Raw genomic sequence first — 20,030 nt, forward strand, 5'->3', positions numbered from 1 at the left:
AAGCACACAGGCAATGCATCGTGTTTATGTGTACATCTTGTGTGTGTGTGTGTGTGTGTGTGTGCTTGTGTGTGTGTCCAGCTAACTCTGGAGTTGGCGCGGCAGCATGTGGGTGCCCTGGCTCTGGCCCCGCCCCCCTCCATGCTGTCGGAGCATCAGCTGAGCCTGTGGAAGCACGGCGCCCGCAGGCGGGGACATGTGTGTGACCCCGCGCTCCACACGCCACACACACCAACGCTCACCTTCAGCGTAGCAGCACAATACAACCCATGAGTTAGCATTCAGATGTGTTTAACATGTTTAAGGTTTTATCCTCGAGAATGTCAATGGTGACAACTAGTTCCAACACAGACACACGCACGCACGCATGGACGCATGCACAAGCACACACACACACTCTATTCCTCTAGAAATTAGGATTGCCTGAGAAAAATCCACTTTTAAGAGGTGTTGATTCCCTGGGGGAGATGTCATCGATCTCCCAGTATATTACATATCATATATCCAGATCAATGACATTAGGGCACTGATACAGAATAAATGACAGAAACAAATCTTAAGATTGTGTTGAAGCTCCCTTGAGTTAGTTTATTCCCTTGCCCATAATATGTATTTACTCACACTCATAATGTCTTTGTGCCCTGATTTCATTCCATGTTGTATGGATTTTTTATGACGTTGTGGAAGATTGCAACATAAGGCATTTTATACAGCTGTTAATGTTGCAATCTGACATACTGAAAATAATGTTTGTTTGTTTGTGTGTGTGCATGCGTTTGTGTGCGAGTATGTGTGTCTATATGTGTGTATATCTATGTGTGTATGTGTTTATCCATATGCATGTGTCTTTGAGTGTGTGTGTGTGTGTGTGTGTGTGTTTGTGATCATGTGTGTGTGTGTGTGTGTGTGTGTGTGTGTGTGTGTGTGTGTGTGTGTGTGTGTGTGTGTGTGTGGTGCATGCAGTCCATTGTAGACACGTCCAGGTGCTCTCAGAAGGAGGAGCAGGAGTGCTCCCGCTCGGCAAACTGCAGGAGCTGCCTGCTCAACCTCAACTGTCAGTGGGACCAGCAACAGCAGGAGTGCCACGTCCTGCCAGGTAACTCACTCACTCACTCACTCACTCACTCACTCACTCACTCACTCACTCACTCACTCACTCACTCACTCACTCACTCACTCACTCACTCACTCACTCACTCACTCACTCACTCACTCACTCACTCACTCACTCACTCACTCTCTCACTCACTCACTCACTCACTCACTCACTCACTCACTCACTCACTCACTCACTCACTCACTCACTCACTCACTCACTCACTCACTCACTCACTCACTCAGGCTCCCACACATTGCTACGAACTAACCACAGTGTAAGTCAGCAATGGTATTACAGTCCTGTTTGACGCTGATATACTGTCAGTAGACATTCTCATTGAGTTTTTCTTTTCCCAGGTTGGCCCAAAGAAAATTGACAGTAATTTATCAAACCTGTTAGTAAACCAGTAGTCCACTCTGTCATGTTAACAGTGTGCACACAGCCCCTCTCTCTCCCTGTCGCTCTCCCTATCTGGCTTTCCCTCCATAACAAACATGGCATTTCAGCGCTGAACATACACATGCAGCCATGTTCCCGCTCACACACTTTTCTGCCTGCCTCTCATATTAATAGACTGCATATCCGTCATGGTCACACACATTGCAAATAAACACATCCAAACATGTATGCGGCAATGCACTGATGTGCATTACACACAGATCCCACCACATAACACACAAAAAACAAACACACACACACGCACTTTTAAACCACAAGTCAGCATAAAAAAGAAGTAGGCCAATTATAATTGTTTACTTGATGGTATGAAAATGGCTCCTTGGCTAACCCAAAGGCCCAAAAGAAAGAGCAGAAAGCCTGCTGCGTGTTTCCTCTATTGTGAGCTCAGGCCTCCACCAGCCCTGCTCCTAGCTTGACTCCACAGCACTAGTTAGCGCACGGAAGGAAGACTCTTATACCCAAAGCTCTCCTCCTCATATGTTTTTCTTCTCTGGTGTTGCAACCCCCCCCCCCCCCCCCCCCCCCCGCCCCACCAGTAGCTAGTAGATGACTACCGCCCCTGCTGTGAATCCGGAGTTTGGTTTAGCTGGCTTCAAGCTGAGTTCGTTGCTGTGTCTTCCCCCCCCCGACCCACATCAAGCGACTCTAGCCTGGCTCCCTGCCTCCTGTAGCTGCTAGCTGTTACGTTAGCTTGGTGAGTGGGAGCTGAGACCAGTCTGAGGACCATCCGCCTGGGCTACGTCGTTAAGCCTGACCCACTGACGGTCTGTTGGTTACACCCAGCTCCTAGCTTCTTCTAGCTGGAAACTCCAGCTCTGTTGTTGTTGTTGCTCTGGTTCGAACAGTACAGATGAAATGAACAGCCGCAGGTCTTCCGGTCGTTTTCTTGAGCCGGACTCGCAGCAGGATTTCTGCTCCGGGACGATGTGCACTAAGGAGAATCGAAGCCTTGACAACTTTTTTTCTTTTTCCTCTCGGAGCGCTAATGCAATGTTTTGCCTAATGTGGATATAAATATATTAAGTATATTACATATTAAGATATAAATATGCAATATGCCCGATCAGGGCTCAAGACTCTACTGTTCTACTAGGGCACTAGTTCGACCCACTCTTCATTTGGTGTTACCCCTTTATGGTCATTCATTTGAATAGATCCCCCCACTTTAAATAAGTAAATAAGCAAACGTGTTTTTATTGCAGAGGGGGTCTTTTTCAATTTTTACTGCCAGCGCCTAAACATCTTTCCTCAGGCACCAACTCCTCACGCTCCACCTCCTACTCCTATATCAAGATGCTCTACCACCTAATAATAACTGCTGCTCATTGGTTAATATAGTCCAAGTCTGATTTTCTCTGTTCTCTGGTGATCCGTCTTCCAGGATAATGCATTTATCCGCATGCTCTTGAATAGTGCTAGTGCTTCAGGGCAATTGATTTGAAACTTTGCACAATGTAAAAAAAACAACTTTTTAGTTTTAAGCTCAAAGCAGCGTATATTATTGGAACTTAAGTGGGTCAAGTTTCAAGCCATCAAGCTGCGGTTATGACATCGACTCTGCGGCTCTTCTGGTGTGCGACCTGCTTTGCACTGAAGCTCTGCCCTGACGGAGTCAGACTCGGACCAAGAGTTGACCCCAAAGACACGGATCTCCACACAGCACCTATGTTATATCGCAGTTTGTCTTCCACATGGTAAATGATCCCAAAAGTGACCACTTTGGTTGCAGTCTGGAGCCCTGCATAGACTTTCAAGAACTAAAACGTGCCACGATTATGGATTTCTTCCTTTCAAATGCAATGAAGTGACTCTTATTTACAGTTTAACAAAATGGAGGCCGTTGGTACAAGGTTCCCTTTTATGTTCATCCGAGGCATTGGAATCATCACTACATCCAGATCACGGTGCTTTGGCCTTTTCTCTAGACACCATGTTATGAGCAATCATGCTAAACGGTCCGGTGTGTTTATCTCTGCAGCTAGACAAAGACACCCTAATCCAACTGTTTATCCTTGTTTAACTCTCCCTCCGTCCCCGCGGTCCATTCTGCTCCACCTTCTCTTCCCTCCAATTCTCTCCATTCGCTCAGACCCATTTCACCACCTCGTGTTTAACTTCTGAAGCGAGAGAGAGAGTGAGAGAGTATCAGATTGTGTTTTCTTTCTACTGTGATGAAGAGGCTGGTTATTGAATCCATTATATCGGCGATTGCTCCCAGGGTCTAAAGTAAACAATGTCACAGAGGGCGAGGCGGCCAAGCCTTCCTTTTATCCTGACTAGTAAAAGGGCCTCTGCTTTAGCCTCCAATCAGGGGCCCTCACTGTGGTCCTAAAGAAGGAGACCTCTCCATGTAATTGTCTCTTGTTTATCTATATATGTATTTGCACAGGCCCACTCCTCACACCTGGCTCTCATTTCACAGTATATTTTTATAATATTGACCCACCTGTGAAATATTCCTTTGGAGGCACAATAACAAGCCAAAGTGTCATGGGCATCTTCTGAACTCTATCATCTCAATTATTATTTTAGGATGAATGGAAGTCTTTGGGAAGGGGATTTCCAATCTCGATCATCAACTGCTGTATGCAGGCCTTGCCAGATCCTGGACCTCAATTTTCTCCATGTCCATGTGCAGGTCAGCTCTGCGGGGAGGACTGGCAGCACATCGGGGAGGTCTGTCTAAGGATCAACTCGAGCAGGGACAGCTACGACAATGCCCAGCACTACTGTAAGAACCTGGGTGGAAACATTGCCTCTCTGATCACAGAGAAACAGGTGGACTTTGTCCTGGAGGAACTGCACAAATATCATCTACAGGGCAAGGTAGGGGCCAGTCTCGCATTCAAGCACACACGCACGCTTGCACAAACACACACACACACACACACACACACACACACACACACACACACACACACACACACACACACACACACACACACACACACACACACACACACACACACACACACACACACACACACACACACACACACACACACACACTCACACACACACACACACACACACACACACACACACACACGCACACACAGCAACACGCAGGATTGTCTCGAATCTCAGAAAGTATGTGCTTGTAGTAACAGGTATGTTTTTGTCGTATGCAGTTATCTCTTAACTGCTCCCTTAACTGGTCTCGTTTTTACTTTCCTATTGAAGTTCCTCCCATAGTTGCATGTTAACATTTGGGTGGATTTAGTGTCTTTTTTTTCCTCCACCACTCCCTGACTGCATCAGCTCATACAGGAAGGCTTCTTTAAAACACACCATGCCTTAGAGTTTGAGTGGGGCAAAACACCCATCGATATGTTGCCTTCCTTTTGAAACTTTTTCCAATTTCTAATTGGTGTTTCTTTTGTTGATGAAATATGGAAAGGCTTATTAATTTGCGGATTGAAGTGTTAATATACAGCATGACATGGCAGTCTTAAGTGAAATATTGAATTTATCAGAGCTTGGTCGTTGCATTTCTCGGCACAAGCCCGATAAAATGAATCTCAGACAGCCGTGGTCCGTTCTCGGCCCGTATGAGTTACGGGGGCCCGCAGACACCGGGGGCCGTTGATTTGACACCTGCGAGCCAAGTACGTCAAGAGTTGACAAAAACGTCTCAATCAATAATCACGTCTGGATAGTTTGGGTTAATTCGCTTTACTCTTGATTTATTTCACTAGTTTGGAATGAAACAAACACAAGCACACACACCAACGCACACATGTCTTTTGACTGCATGCAATGCAATCAGTATTACAAGCCAATATTTTACTCAATTCAATTGAATGATTATTGAATTTCTCTCTCTCCATCCCACCCTGCCCTGTCACGTTGTGTCTGGTTGAGCAATTGTACGGGTGCCAGTCTGTTTTGAAGAAAGTGTTTTTTGCACACACTTCTGCGTGATGCTTTTGTACTGCAATGAAGCTTTTGGATTATTAACAAAAATACAATTTCAGTGAAAGTAAATCTCTGCGCACGCACGCACAAACACGTGTGTCCGCCCCCCTGAAGACGCTGTCCCCCTGGGTGGGCCTGAGGAAGATCAACGTGTCGTACTGGGGCTGGGAGGACTCAACCGCCTTCACCAACACCAGCCTGCGCTGGCTCCCCAGGGAGCCCAGCGACTCGGGCTTCTGCGCCTCCTTGGAGCGGGCGCACGCCGCCGGCCTCAAGGCCAACCCCTGCACCGCGCCCACCGACGGCCTCATCTGCGAGAAGCCCGCCCGTGAGTCTGGGGGCCAAGGAGGACAGACGTGCATTGTGTGTGTATGTGTGTGTGTGTGTTAGTGTGTGTGTGTTAGTGTGTGTGTGTGTGTGTGTGTGTGTGTGTGTGTGTGTGTGTGTGTGTGGGTGTGGCGGGAATCTATAGTACTGGTTCCGTATCAAACCAGACCAATATGTCGTTCTGTAAAATCCGCTAAAATGCAAAAGAAAAATTGGATCTTGAATTGGAGAAAGAGAAGCAGTAACTGTGTCTCACACTTCAACTCCCCCTCTTTACCCTCCTGCAATGCAGTGAACCCCTAAGAAATACAGTTTGACTCCAGATCTTTTATGATCTTTTGCCAATATAAACAGTGGTAAAGTGGAACCCTGGAGCCTGATTAATGTCCACTGTAAGAGAAAACAGCTTCAAACACATGTTGAGGAAAATCCTTGTCTGCAAATCGACCCTGTGTTCATGTTGAGATCCTGCAAAAGTTGGAGCATTGATGTCATTGGTCCGGCTTGCAGGTTTTTGTACCCGACAATGTCATGTACATGTTTTCCTCTCTCTCTCTCTCTCTCTCTCTCTCTCTCTCTCTCTCTCTCTCTCTCTCACCCCCCCCCCCCCCCCCCAGTGATTGCCCAGAGCCTGAGGTCGCGGTCCTGCCGGACGCCATGCGCCCGCCGCTCCAGCTGTGCTAACTGCACCAGCCAGGGCATGGAGTGCATGTGGTGCAGCAGCACGCAGCGCTGCGTGGACTCCAGTGCCTACGTGGTGTCCTTCCCCTACGGACAGTGTTTGGAGTGGCAGACCCAGGACTGCGCTGGTGAGACACAGACACCACAAACTGATCCACTCATGAGTCTTTCCCTCACTGACTCACCTCTGACCAAAGCCTTAGCCAAAACTAAACATAGGCCACAAAATGGCCACACAAACTATACATGTGAAAAAAATACAAAATAGAGGGAAAGGAAAACTTAAATCCAGGGGACTGGATAAAAATGCAACACCATCAGTGTTTACAATACCAGCATGCCCTCTGTTGGGCTCCATATGCCTCCTTCATGAGGCTTAAAAGTCTAGCAAAGGCAGTCGGTTCCATCCCTAAATCCCTTCATATTTCTCACATATAGTCACATATAATGTTTTGATAAAATACATATCACAAGCCTGTTTTAATATATATATGAAACTATCCCGTAGTTTAATGGGCTGTTTAAGTGATGCATTAAACACTATAATACAGTTCTTGCCTGGGATCATGTTTTATAATATAAAGTTACTTAAATCAGTCAAATTACTTGTATCAGTTACTAGACTTAATATCATGAGTACAGAATACTAGAAAGTGCACAGCTTTGAAGGTGGTTTTACTCAATTGATTTTATTAACCTAGTCAGAAGCATTTTGGCTTTAGCCAGTCAGTTTTTGTTGTGTTATTTATAGCTTTGATTTGGTGGCAGAATATCGTTTTATTCCGCTTCGCAAACTGCTACACACACATTCCGTTGCTCAAAAAGATAGTTTTCCCAACTCTGATGTATAATCTGGCTAAATATGTAGAGGGCAGCTGGACCTCTGCCATTCCACCCATTTGGAGAAGCTATGTAGACAGCATGAGATCCAGAATGGAGGCCGTTTATTTAGTAGGCCTCCATTCTGGATTAGTACTTACGGTAACATTGGTCAAATGATTTTCAAAGAAGAACGATGATTATTGGAAGATAATCCTACAGGGCAAAGATTGCATTATTTGACAGCACATTTCTGGTTAATAATTAACCTCAGGTTGGACAAGAATCTTTCAATTAGTACATAAAAAAATCTATATATATATTCATCGCACATCACAAAGTTATTGATGAATACCATTGCATTCATGTTGAGGCTTTGATACATCCAAAATGAAACATACACATAAAACCAATTGAATAGATGTTTCATCAAAAGTCCCAATCCATACCCATTCATGATTTGCTAGTTGATAAACAGTGTCATTGGAGCAGATCAAACAGGGTTGGGGTCATGAGCCTTCTGCAGAGGCAGGTCAGTAAAATGTGCGGCTAGGGGTGCTCAGGCTGTGCCAGGTAGATAGTATGCACACCTAAAGCTAAACACAGAGGTAAACGCAATCACGGCGTCGACAAGGGCTCCATTTGATGTCCCCTCCAGTCACTTTTCGTTTGCAACCATTCACCGTGAAATAGCACTTAAATCTGTCTAAACACACTTAGCCCACACTCACTTAATTTAGTCACCACTCCAAAGGGATGTCTGCATGTTGGCGACAGCATTTGTGATGCAGGGGACGTTAGTGAAGGCGACACTATGGGGATGGCTATTGTGTCGACTGTGTAATTAGATGACAAACTCGTGTGAGTGGAGTTAACTGAGCAGCCAATGCATGCTGGCAGGAAAGGCCTCCCAGTCCGTGAGCTGAAAAACAACAGAGTCCCAGAGTATTCTGGGAAAGTAAACGAGCGCTCAGAAGATTCCTAAAAACAAAAATAATTGTGGCACCAAATCAAAAGATCTATGTGTATTGCCAAAGATGAGGCATAAGCCAGAGTCCTCATCAAGTGTTACATGCAGAATGGCAGGGCACAGTAGCACAAGTGAGAAAGACCGGATTGGATTTCCAATCTGCTACTGTCATACCATCATAGTACGTTTTTCTCCTTAAACAATGTATAAGCTTGGATATGTAAAGGATAAAGGAAAGAGCTGTCCGATTGGAGGTTTATTTGGTGTTCCAGTGTATATTTTGGACAGGATAAGGCTGTGCCCCATCACTCCTGTTGGTAGGAGGGTTTCCACCTCATCGGCCCCTTGTTGTTATTCTACCTGCTATTCAGTCTAGCCCTAATGAAGTTAGTTTGGTCCATGAACTTTGCATTACAATCTAGCAGACTTTGCTGTATTCTCAGTCTGAAACAGTCCCCACACCCGACCTAACAAGCAACCTGCACGTTGCTCTTCAAACACTTTGGAAATGATATAATGAACATTGGACAGACCTGGTCCTCTCTGGATACAGATTGTAGAGAAACACACTTGATATGTATAATTATATCATATATTATATCTCTTATAATATTTTGCTTACAAAAACATCATGCTCTCTGAATTCTTTGGCAATTTTATACTTTTTTATATTTAATTTAGTTTACTCTGATATTATCATATTCAGTGCTTAAAGGGGACTTATTATGCTTTTTCGACTTTTAAGACCTATAAACGTTTTTATAATGATTGATAGTCATGTTTAACCATACTAAAGTGTAAAATAATGACGTACATGCATTTCGACGTATTCCCTGCTGACAGTCTGGGGTGGCTAAACACTCTGGACAACATTTGCGATTCACTTGTTCACATTTCCGGGAAATCATCTACGTAGAGGCACTCCTGCCGCGCCCCCATATGCCTGGTCAAATCTGCCCGCTCGTGCGCTTCAAGGAAGGTAACCAATCACAACGGAGTTGGGTTGGCAGGAGGGGGGTGAAGGGGCGGAGAAGGACGAAACCGAGCGTTGACAGAGAATGCTGTAAGCGCCCAGATGAGAGGAAGAGTTTCCCGAAAATCAACATTGTTTTTTGTGGATGGTTAAACATGACTATCAATCATTATAACAACGTTTATAGGTCATTAAAGTCGAAAAAGCATAATAGGTCCCCTTTAAACATGAAAATGTACTTCCTATTGTGATTAAAGAAACATACCTATTTTGGAAAGGCTCCTGCTATTTAAAAAAAAGCCAAAGGTTTGCATCTTGTCACAAAACATTATATAGCTTCCTCTTTGCTTAAAGACATTATTTTTGATTTGCTAATTGTTATTCCATTTATGTGCCAATTGCCTGTGAGTGCAGACGGCTTCTCAGCCTATTGGTGCCATTCCAAGATTGTTTTTCTCTCCTTCCTGTTTTTACCTTCGGCGCTTACTTAATAGAAGCCATACTCTGATCCTTCTGTTGTGTTATTTATAACGTAGATTTTGGAAGCTCAATATGTGTAGGAGGCCATCATTGTTTTTCTTCTTGTGTTTCTCAAACTTCGACACACAAGGTACGATGTGAGGATATGTGAGAATATGCTAGCACTGTGTTGCTCTGAAAGGTTTTTTCTACTCGGTTAGCCTTTGTATTACTTTTTGGCATGCACTTTAGACTAGCTGATACTCACCGAGACCTCGGGTCTGGCAGGTCTGATGAAAAGCTGGGATCCACAGCCTGAATCAGTGCCCGAATGGTATCTGTTTAAATATATTCTTCTACTGCCCCCAGTTGTTGTAAGGTTCAGCACGCAACACACTTTTGAACTAATCAAGACTTGAATGTGAAACCAAACTTTACCCGAGCCACGCCTGCAATGCTCTCCTGTACTCTCTCCTGCTGCGCATCGTCAACATGTTCAGAAAAAATATGAAGACACCTTTCCTTTTCTAATCAGCAGCATTTCATCAGGAACCATTTTAAGTATTTTTTGTGAAAAATAAATTAAATCAAATATCTAAAGGTTTACGTTTGAGTGTGGCCACGGATGTTGCATATCCGAAGACAAAAAGTCGTTGATTCTGATTCAAACACCATTGGCAACCTGAATCCAAGTTTCTGGAGGGATTTCAATGGTTTAAATTGAAAAACCTCCCAATGCCCTGAAATTGGCTGCCAGTAAGTCATATCTACAAGCTATAATGTAAGGGGTAACTTGTTAGAATGCCATAGTGTGAGGATATCAGTTCTGTGAGAATGTCTGTTCTGTGAGATTATCTGTTCTGTGAGGAAATCTGTTCTGTGAGGAAATCTGTTCTGTGAGGAACTCTGTTCCGTGAGGAAAACTGTTCTGTGTGCTCTGTTCTGTGAGCATATCTGTTCTTTGGTTCTATTATAACACAGTCCATCTTGCCTGTCAATCACATGTTTGCAGAGGGCATTGTCGTAGCTCCACCACTGGTTGTTGAATGTAACACTTCTCATTGGCCACCACAGGTGTATAAATACAGCACCTGGTCTATTCTGTGTTTAAACTCATTCATTAGATTTAATTTGCAGAACATTTATAAATCAGTGAAAAAACACTTGAGCGCCAGGAATACAGGACTGTTCCGGCCTGGGTAAGGTGTGGATACAAGTACGGAAAGACGAGGCAACAGGCAGCGATGAGTTTGTAAAAACAAGACTTTCCGCAAAAAGTCTCAAAGACACTTTTCTTAATAGACACAACATTGGAACCACGGTCCGGCAAAATGCAACACAACAAACCTTTGTGAAGATACAGCAGGGAGTGCATGGTTCAGATGGAATAAATAGGTACGACAACATATGCACAGGTGCGGATGATTAGTCCATGATTGTTCGGTGTCCGGTGAGGACACCAGCGTGCGTGGTTAAGATAGAGCAATTAGAGGTCGCTGCGCAAAACGGGACCTCTTTGGGTCGTCGATTGATCCAAGTGTCACAATACTCGGTTGCTCGATCATTGATGACATTTCATTTCGTCCACAGGCTGCTTTCCAATTCGTCAGGCAACTGGCCAGCAAAGGAACTTTTTTTCTCTGTGTCGTGGATGAAATGTGAAATCAGCTTTGAACTCATGACGTGTTCACCACTCCTGTGGGAAATCTAGGCCTAGAAAGATGTCTGCTGCTGGAACAGCCTTCAAGTTCTGTTGTGTGATAGGGGACGTATCCAGCTGAATCTCTGTATAGAGTCAGGCAGGGGAGCTGAGAGCCATGTACACAGTACACACCTCTCCTACCTCACTTCTCTCCCTCCCTTTTGTTATTACTTACTCTTTACCCTCCTCTCTGTGCTGTCTTGGCCTAAAATGTAACTCATGCATAGCATGCTACATGTGGTTTTTATTCAGTCAAATGGAGTCTGGTTAAAGAACATTTGAGCATTTGAGTTGTTTTCATATGCAATTTGTTTTGTTTTCCTCATTCAGAGGGCAAACACTGTAATCTACAAGTTGATGTTGCTGACTTCTGAGAGCTATGGTTTCAATTGCCGTTTAATCGTTGAACATCTACTGGCTTGGTTTTCGAGTATATGACTCTACTGCAATGCCATGGAAACATTGTGTCACGGGAGAAGAATAAAGAGGAAGCAGGGAGGGAAATAAGTTGAGGTGGGAAGACAGCCTTGAAGTGAACAGCACATTCAGGGATAAGGCCAAAGCAGGGATTCATATTTTGAGGAGTGGAGAGTATTTGAAACGAAGAGAAAGAGTAAAGGTTTGAGGTGATAAAAACAGGCAAAATAATCAGAGCATATGACTGATGAATAAATAATAAAACACGCACAACCACACACACGCACAACCACACACACACACACACACACACACACACACACACACACACACACACACACACACACACACACACACACACACACACACACACACACACACACACACACACACACACACACACACACACACACACACACACGTTTGGATCACAACTAGCTAGCAGGGATAGAGAGAATGAAAGCTAGCTCACACGTTCCCCAAGCCAGTGTTATGGAAATGAGTTTCAAAAGAGAAACAGCTTCTGGTAAAAACAAATGCCAAACTGACTAGGAGGCCACATTTCCTCTCCCACAGCCCAAAAAAAACCTGTCCTTCTTACTTTTGGGTTTTGACAGTGTGGGCCGTGTGCCACACCAACAAGAGTCGGTTACCTTCCATGTCCCTCTCTTTGAATTACGCTTTAGACACCAACGTCTATAGACATTGAGAGAATTAACGATGAGAAGCAGGGAGCAAAATACACTCTGGGAAACAGTAACAATACTGTTTCTTAAAGCTTGTTAAGTTAAAGCTTTTTATTGTCCCCTAAGGGCGATTTTGTTTGCAGCAAGACATCAATAAACAACATAGGACAGAAAGTACAACATGACAGACCAAACATACATGCAGATAGTATAGATAGTGCAGAGTGTATACAGGCATGCTGATAAGCATCCCTGCATGACATACCCATGTAAATCAGAATAATAATAATAACTACTATGTGTCAAATAAAATAAAAAATGAAAAACAGGAAACACTTTCTGCTCTCCATGGAGTACCTTTCATACAGCAGGTAATCATACCTCACACTGCACCAAAAACACCATGTCGGCCCCGAGCTCCAAAATCTGAGTTCAATAGAGAAATGGCACTGGGAACAAATGACAGTCTATATCTATTGGTTTTAACTGCAGGGAATCTGAAACGTGACTTAGAAGGTAACAACTGAAACTCAGGATGAAGAGGATGACCATTTGCTGATAAAATAGATTCTGCCTTTTTGTGGACAAATCTATTGTACAGGTCTGCTAGACTGCTTTGCCTATGAGGCACCTATCATAGGTGCCTTTGGCACCTATGATTTTGCCACCGGCCTTCACTACTTTGGCGAGTGAGGCTTTATCCTTTACGTTCAGATTTCCATACCAGCATATCATAGAAAAAGATAAAACAGATTCAATGTATGATTTATAAAATATTCTCATAATGGTTTTATCCACATTGAATTTTGCCAATTTACGGAGGCAGGAGAGTCGCTGTTGGCCTTTCTTACATATATTCTCTGTGTTAAGATAAAAATTTAGCCTGTCATCAATTATGCTTCTCAGGTATTTATATGAGCCAACTACCTCTACAGGTTGCCCATTTATAGCAGTGACCTGGGAAGGGGGGGACTATAATCAATGACCATGTCCTTCGTTTTTGATACATTCAGGTGTAAGTGAGCACTATCACACCAGGCTATAAAATCGTTTAAAACAGGACCATGCTCAGATTCTTTTCCATTTAAAAGACTAACAATAGCTGAGTCATCTGCAAACTTTAAAATATGTCTGTTTGTGTGCTGGCTACGACAGTCATCAGTGTATAGGATGTAAAAAAGAGGGGACAGGACACAACCCTGTGGTGACCCTGTAGAGGACAGGAGCTTTTCTGAGAGTACCCCATTCACCCTCACTCTCTGAGTTCTGTCCGTTAAAAAATCCAAAATCCAACCCACTAAACTAAAATCTAAATTAAAATTTCTTAACAGCTTATCAACTAAAATGTGTGGTTGAATAGTGTTAAAAGCTGATGAAAAATCAACAAATAAAATTTTGGCATGAGTGTTGCTACCTTCAAGGTGCTTAAGTATCAGGTTAAGCAGAGTGGCTGTAGCATCCTCAACCCCTCGCCTGGCCCTCTAAGCAAATTGTTGTGGGTCCAATAGATTATCTGTTTTGATGAGGAGCACCTTTTTCATTCGTTTTTCAAAACATTTCATCACCAATGAGGTCAAGGCAATTGGTCTAAAATCATTTAAAACCTTAGGGAGACTGATTTTTGCCACTGGAAGTCGAGTTTTTCCAAATTTTGGGGACTCTCTGTTGGCTCAAGGAGAGCTTAAATATGTAATAAAATATTGGACCAAGTTGTTCAGCGCACGAGGAGAGTAGGTGACCCCCTATGTTTTCTGGCCCGGGGCTCTTCTTAACCTTTGAGTGTCTGAAGGTATCTACTACGTCATGCAAATCAATTTTACTATTTGGGTACACCTTTACAGTTTTTTCAGGAATAACATTATCTTCACAAAAGGAGACGTAACAACTGACAACATCTGCAAGGACGTCAATGTTCGGACAAGATTGCTTAAACATTTCCCAGTCTGTACACTCATAGCAGCCCTGCAGACTCAATTTGGATTCATCAGTCCGGACTTTAACCCGCTTGGTGACCGTTTTTCCCCTCTGCAGTGCAGTGCAGTATGATGGGATAAGCTGAATACAATTATGGTCGGCCCCCCCAAGTGGGGGAAGGGGAATAGCTTTATATGCTCCTTTGATGGAGCCATTACACAAGTCCAGCATTTTGTTGAGTCTGGTAGGGCACTTAACATATTGGTCAAAGTTCCTTATGGTTTTCTGAAGAGAACAATGATTAAAATCCCCAAGTATCAGCACTGGAGCGTCGGGTGATATTGCCTGTAGTTTTTAGGTAGATTGCGATATAATCTCTGAGGCATTGTCAGCATTTGCCCTTGGATGGATATACACAACCATGACGAAAATTTGGGGGAACTCTCGGGGAAGATAAGGGGGGCGCAGTGATACGCACAACAGTTCAATGTCTTTAGTACACAGTCTTTCTCTTACAATAACATTTTTGCAGTATCTTTGGTTCACGTATAGGCAGACGCCGCCCCCTCGTGACATACCGGTCGCAGCGGCATCCCGATCAAGCCGCACGGGTGAGCCAAAGCTGTCAATGGCAAGTTCGGTGTCCGAATCCCTCTCCGACAGCCATGTCTCTGTGATCGCCAACAAGCAAGCGTCTCTGAATTTGTGTTGGAATCTGACGTTGGCTTGCAGCTCATCGACTTTGTTTCGAAGAGACCGCGCATTCGAGAGAATTATGGAAGGCAAGGGGATACGGGAAAGGGGTTGTTTCCTTAGTCTTAAGGTACGGCCACACCAACCGCGTTGCTCGCGTTAGGGGCGTTGAAAATCGGCATTTTTGCATAGGGAACCATTGGTCTAGGCGCGGTACACGCGTTGAAGCGTTGCGTTGGGGGCGTTAGACGCGGCAGTTGCACGTAATTACGCACGTAAACGCAGTAACGCGCCCAACGCACCAACGCCCGGAGTTCAGAAAATTGAACTTTCAACGCTCCAACGCGTGACGCTGGGCCGCGATAGCCAATCAGCGTGGAGCTTGACCCGACGTCACTGGCAGAGAGTAGTGAGCTTGCACAGAAGCATACGGCCGACATCTTTCTTTATTCTGGGTGGAAATAGTAACATAGTTACGCCATTAAATGCGTTTATGGAAACATTTCTAGCGAGAAATGTGCATTTTACTTTCATAATGTTCGCTCGGTGAATGTGAAGGATGTTTGGTTTGATAGTTATGACGAAGAGGGAACGCTCCGTTCACTTGCATGGACAGAGTCTCTGGTTACTAAGCAACCTCAACGTCTTGGCGGACTATATCTCTGCTGATCAACACTGCGAATGCTGGAAACACACCAGACACACCATGTGAAGTTATTTAACCCGATTATTGTTATTTATATCCGAGATTATTTAATCTAACCCGATCTAAACTCTATCATGCACCCAAACACAGCGGCGTTTGGGTTTCCTACCTCGGACTCCAGCGCAGCCACGGCCGACATCTTTCTTTATTCTGGGTGGAAATAGTTACATAGTTACGCCATTAAATGCGTTTATGGAAACATTTTTTGCGAGAAATGTGCATTTTACTTTCATAATTTTTGCTCAGTGAATGTGAAGGATGTTTGGTTTGATAGTTATGACGAAGAGGGAACGCTCCGTTCACTTGCATGGACATGGACTCATCTAGCTGCGTTGGCGCGTTGACGCGTTGGAAGCGTTGAACCACCACACACCGATCAAGCGTCAGGTTAGGCGCGTTACTCGCGGTATCCAACGCGAGTAACGCGGTTGGTGTGGCCGCACCATAAGACGCAGGCCAGCCCGCTTTCCTCGCTTCCTGATCTTGCAGGGAAACGCGCCGGTAGAATCCCCTTTTCCACTTGTTTGATCGGCAAAACAGTTTAGATCGGGAACCACTAGATTCACACCACGAAGATCCTGAAAGTTACTCCATTGGAGAAGAAAGTCTTTGCTGTATGTTATGCGCTCCGGTTTAGTGAACCCGTTTAGCGCTTCCGCAAGATGGATCACTGTCCACAGAAGGAACAAGACGGTTAACTCCATGATTTGATGCTTATCTGATCAACTCAATAAAAAATATTAAAAGTCTATTACTAAGATGATTTTTTGGACGATTAAATACTGTGCATAAAAGGTGCATAAAGACACAATCACAAAAACAAACAAACAGAGTTTACGAGCAGACGTGACTTGCTGCCGGTCGCTGCATGAGCATGCGCCCAAAAGCAAAATACAATGTTATTCATGTTACATTGTCATTGTACAAATTCTGACAGAATTTACACCTTGATCTAAAGTGGGACAGAAGCAGAAATGCAGCAACTAAATTTAGTTGCTGCATTTCTGCAGCAACTAAATTGCGCATGCAATTGTAAGCTTTCAACTAATGGGATCCCTTTAGCTTTCAACTAAAGGGATCATTCTCTGAACTGTAAGCTTCTGGATTTTGTGTTAACTTTCATAAGAAGAAAATACCATATTACAAAAACAAATCAAAAACATTATTGATTTGAACCAGTAAACAAATTTTGAATGTCAAATGTCAAATACAAATGTGTCTCCCAAAGCTTGGGGGATGTGTTGAAGCCTAACAGCATACCTACCTCACATGGTGTTGAATGTGTTATTTATTAGAATAACCATAGCAATCCAGAAACTAATTATTATTATCCATATAACCAGATGAACACGAACATGCCCTACACCTGTAACCAGAGTGAACAGGTCTATGAGACCAAGAGCATTGCGGAAAGCCGGTTTTGGTTATTTCTGAAGCTGTACCAAATTGGAGTTGGCGCAATCACCATTCTCAGATTTTTTTTTCACTCACACTTTCGTTCTGAGTTCAAAGAAATAATGCTATCATGATCGTGATGGATATGATCATATCCACCATAACAATTTCATACGATGATGGATATGATCAGCATATGAAATGCACTTGGTGATGCAACGAATTGCTGATTTAATCTATAATGATATTTAGTGGAACAAAAAAAATTCTGATATATAAGGAACAGCTTGGATTTAAGGGGAATGTTCATCCTGAGCCCTTATTAGGCCCCGTCCACACGAAGCCGAAACAGGCGAAACCGTTCCGGTTTCGATCTATCCGGTTTCGGAGTATCTCCGTAAAGACGGAGGGTGTGTTCGAAACGCCTACTTGCTTACTGCTTACTACCTACTAAATATTGGGCTTACTTCTCGAATCCTTAAATAATGATTGAGTAATCCATTTGAGTAATCGACGTTCAGAAGACCGTCCTTACTTAACCACCTCAGATGACGTGAATCAAATGACGTGTCAATAACCTACCGGCCGGGCGCTGTTAATAAATATTATAAATAAATATATAAACGTCACATTTAACGTCACAGTACACCTTCAACCTAAGGATTTGCGGTGATATGTTAAAACAATTATTAAACAATTATTAAAAGCACTGCTGCTGCGGCTCCCCGTTTAGCGCCATTGCTTCCACTGTTCTTTTGAATAGACGCAGTGCATTCTGGGGCAGTTGAGTACGTCTAGTAAGCTAGCGATGCTTACTCAAAATCTTTCCGGAAGTAGAAGACATTCGGATACTACTCGCTTACCTAAAACTCGCTTACTACGTTCTGCTTACTCAATTTGACGTCATAGTTAGTAGGAGTAGTAAGCAAGTACGCGGTTTCGAACAGTCAAGCGAAACCGGGTAGATCTATAGAAACGCTGTAGTACACATGCCAGGCCCATAAGGGGCGCTGCTTCTGCTACAGAAATCCAGAAGAAAATTAAATAAGAAGAGGCGAGCATGCGCATAAAGGCTGCCCCCCGAACCACTAACAACACAAACAAACAGTCAGTCAACAGTCTCAATAAATAATGGCTTAGCAACCCAACAAGGGACATGATCTGCTGCAGAACAATTCCAAGCCTGTAGTCCTATGCTAATCCATCTTTTTTGTTTCGAGTTCTGTGACTCCGCGGGCTTAACAGTCATTGGCTAGAGGGTCGAGGGGTGGGGCGATGATGTCATTGTTTACGGTTTCAGTCGGTTTCAGGCGTCCACACCAATCCAAAACGAAACCGGGTAGATTTGAAACCACCTCCGAGGGTGGTTTCAGAAGTATACGGTTTCGGTCAGCGGATTCACCGGCCTCGTGTGGACGGAAGGCCGAACCGTACAAGACCTTTGCGGTTTCGCCATGAAATCGGCTTCGTGTGGACGGGGCCTTAGTTTCTGACCCTGATGAATGTGTAAAAAAGCAATTCCGGATCAAATAGAAGTGGGCTGAACTCTGCTATCTAGCTTTTACCTTGTGGTAGGTGCAGTAAACACAATCTAATAACGCACACAACATATGCTAATCCATGTTGACAATCAATTGATGACGATCAATTGGAAAACAATTATTAATTGACTGGCAGCCAATTTATATGGATTAATCCATTGACTCTATATATGACTATCCCCCCATTTTCTTTTTGTTGGAGTGGCTTATGGTTTACAACTTAATGCTCTGAAGGTCACCTGTCCAGACCAACTGTAAAACCCTTGTGTATCCCTGTTTCATTTTCCTCTGTGACCTCCAGCCCAGAACTGCTCGGGCCTGCGGACTTGCAGGGACTGCCTGGGTCAGGTGGAGTGTGGCTGGTGCCGTGACCCCAGCGACACAGGCCGGGGCGTCTGCATGGAGGGCTCGTATCGCGGGCCCCTGAAGCAGCTCACCCGGGCCGGGCCCCGCGACCGAGACAAGGAGCGTCCCGGGGACCGGGGCATGGTGCTGGACCAGACCATGTGCGCGGCGGACAGGGAGTTCAGCTGGTCATTCATCCAGTGTCCCGGTGAGCAGGCTGCCTCACTACTGCTATCATACCATAGCACCCTCATACCACTCTCATACCACTATCATACCATACCACTCTCATACCACTCTGATACCATACCACTCTCATACCACTCTCATACCAATTTGATACCATACCACTCTCATACCGTATCACTCTCATACGTACCACTATCATACCGTACCACTCTCATACCACTATCATACCGTACCACTCTCATACCACTATCATACTGTACCACTCTCATACCGTACCACTCTTATACCGTACCCCTCTCATACCGTACCACTCTCATTCCGTACCACTCTCATACCATACCACTCTCACATCATACCACTCTCATACCGTACCACTCTCTTATCGTACTACTCTCATACCATACCACTCTCATACCATACCACTCTCATACCATACCACTCTCATACCGTACCACTCTCATATCAAACCACTCTCATACCACTCTCATACCGTTCCACTATCATACCACTCTCATACCACTCTCTTACCACTCTCACATCATACCACTCTCATGCCGTAACACTCTCATACCATCCTCTCACCACTCTCATACCACTCTCTTACCGTACCACTCCCGTAACACTCTCATACCAAACCACTCTCATATCAAACCACTATCATACCAAACAAACATACAAAACCGTACCCCTCTCATACCATTCTGATACCATAGCACTCTCATACGACTTTGATACCA

The 20,030-nt window shown here is 44.2% G+C and overlaps 1 protein-coding gene across 2 annotated transcripts in view; it reads left to right on the forward strand.

Annotated features, from left to right (window-relative positions):
• atrnl1a (attractin-like 1a) overlaps positions 1-20,030 on the forward strand; it is a 222,208-nt gene that overhangs the window by 60,195 nt on the left and 141,983 nt on the right. For both annotated transcript variants that reach the window (XM_060073933.1, XM_060073934.1), the window contains exons 14-19: positions 82-198; positions 964-1,096; positions 4,197-4,384; positions 5,591-5,804; positions 6,421-6,612; positions 19,061-19,312. In XM_060073933.1, coding sequence (XP_059929916.1) covers positions 82-198; positions 964-1,096; positions 4,197-4,384; positions 5,591-5,804; positions 6,421-6,612; positions 19,061-19,312 — 1,096 coding nt within the window. The remainder of the gene's footprint in view (positions 1-81; positions 199-963; positions 1,097-4,196; positions 4,385-5,590; positions 5,805-6,420; positions 6,613-19,060; positions 19,313-20,030) is intronic.

The sequence above is a fragment of the Gadus macrocephalus genome, chromosome 15, assembly GCF_031168955.1.
Source record: "Gadus macrocephalus chromosome 15, ASM3116895v1".
NCBI lineage: Eukaryota > Metazoa > Chordata > Actinopteri > Gadiformes > Gadidae > Gadus > Gadus macrocephalus.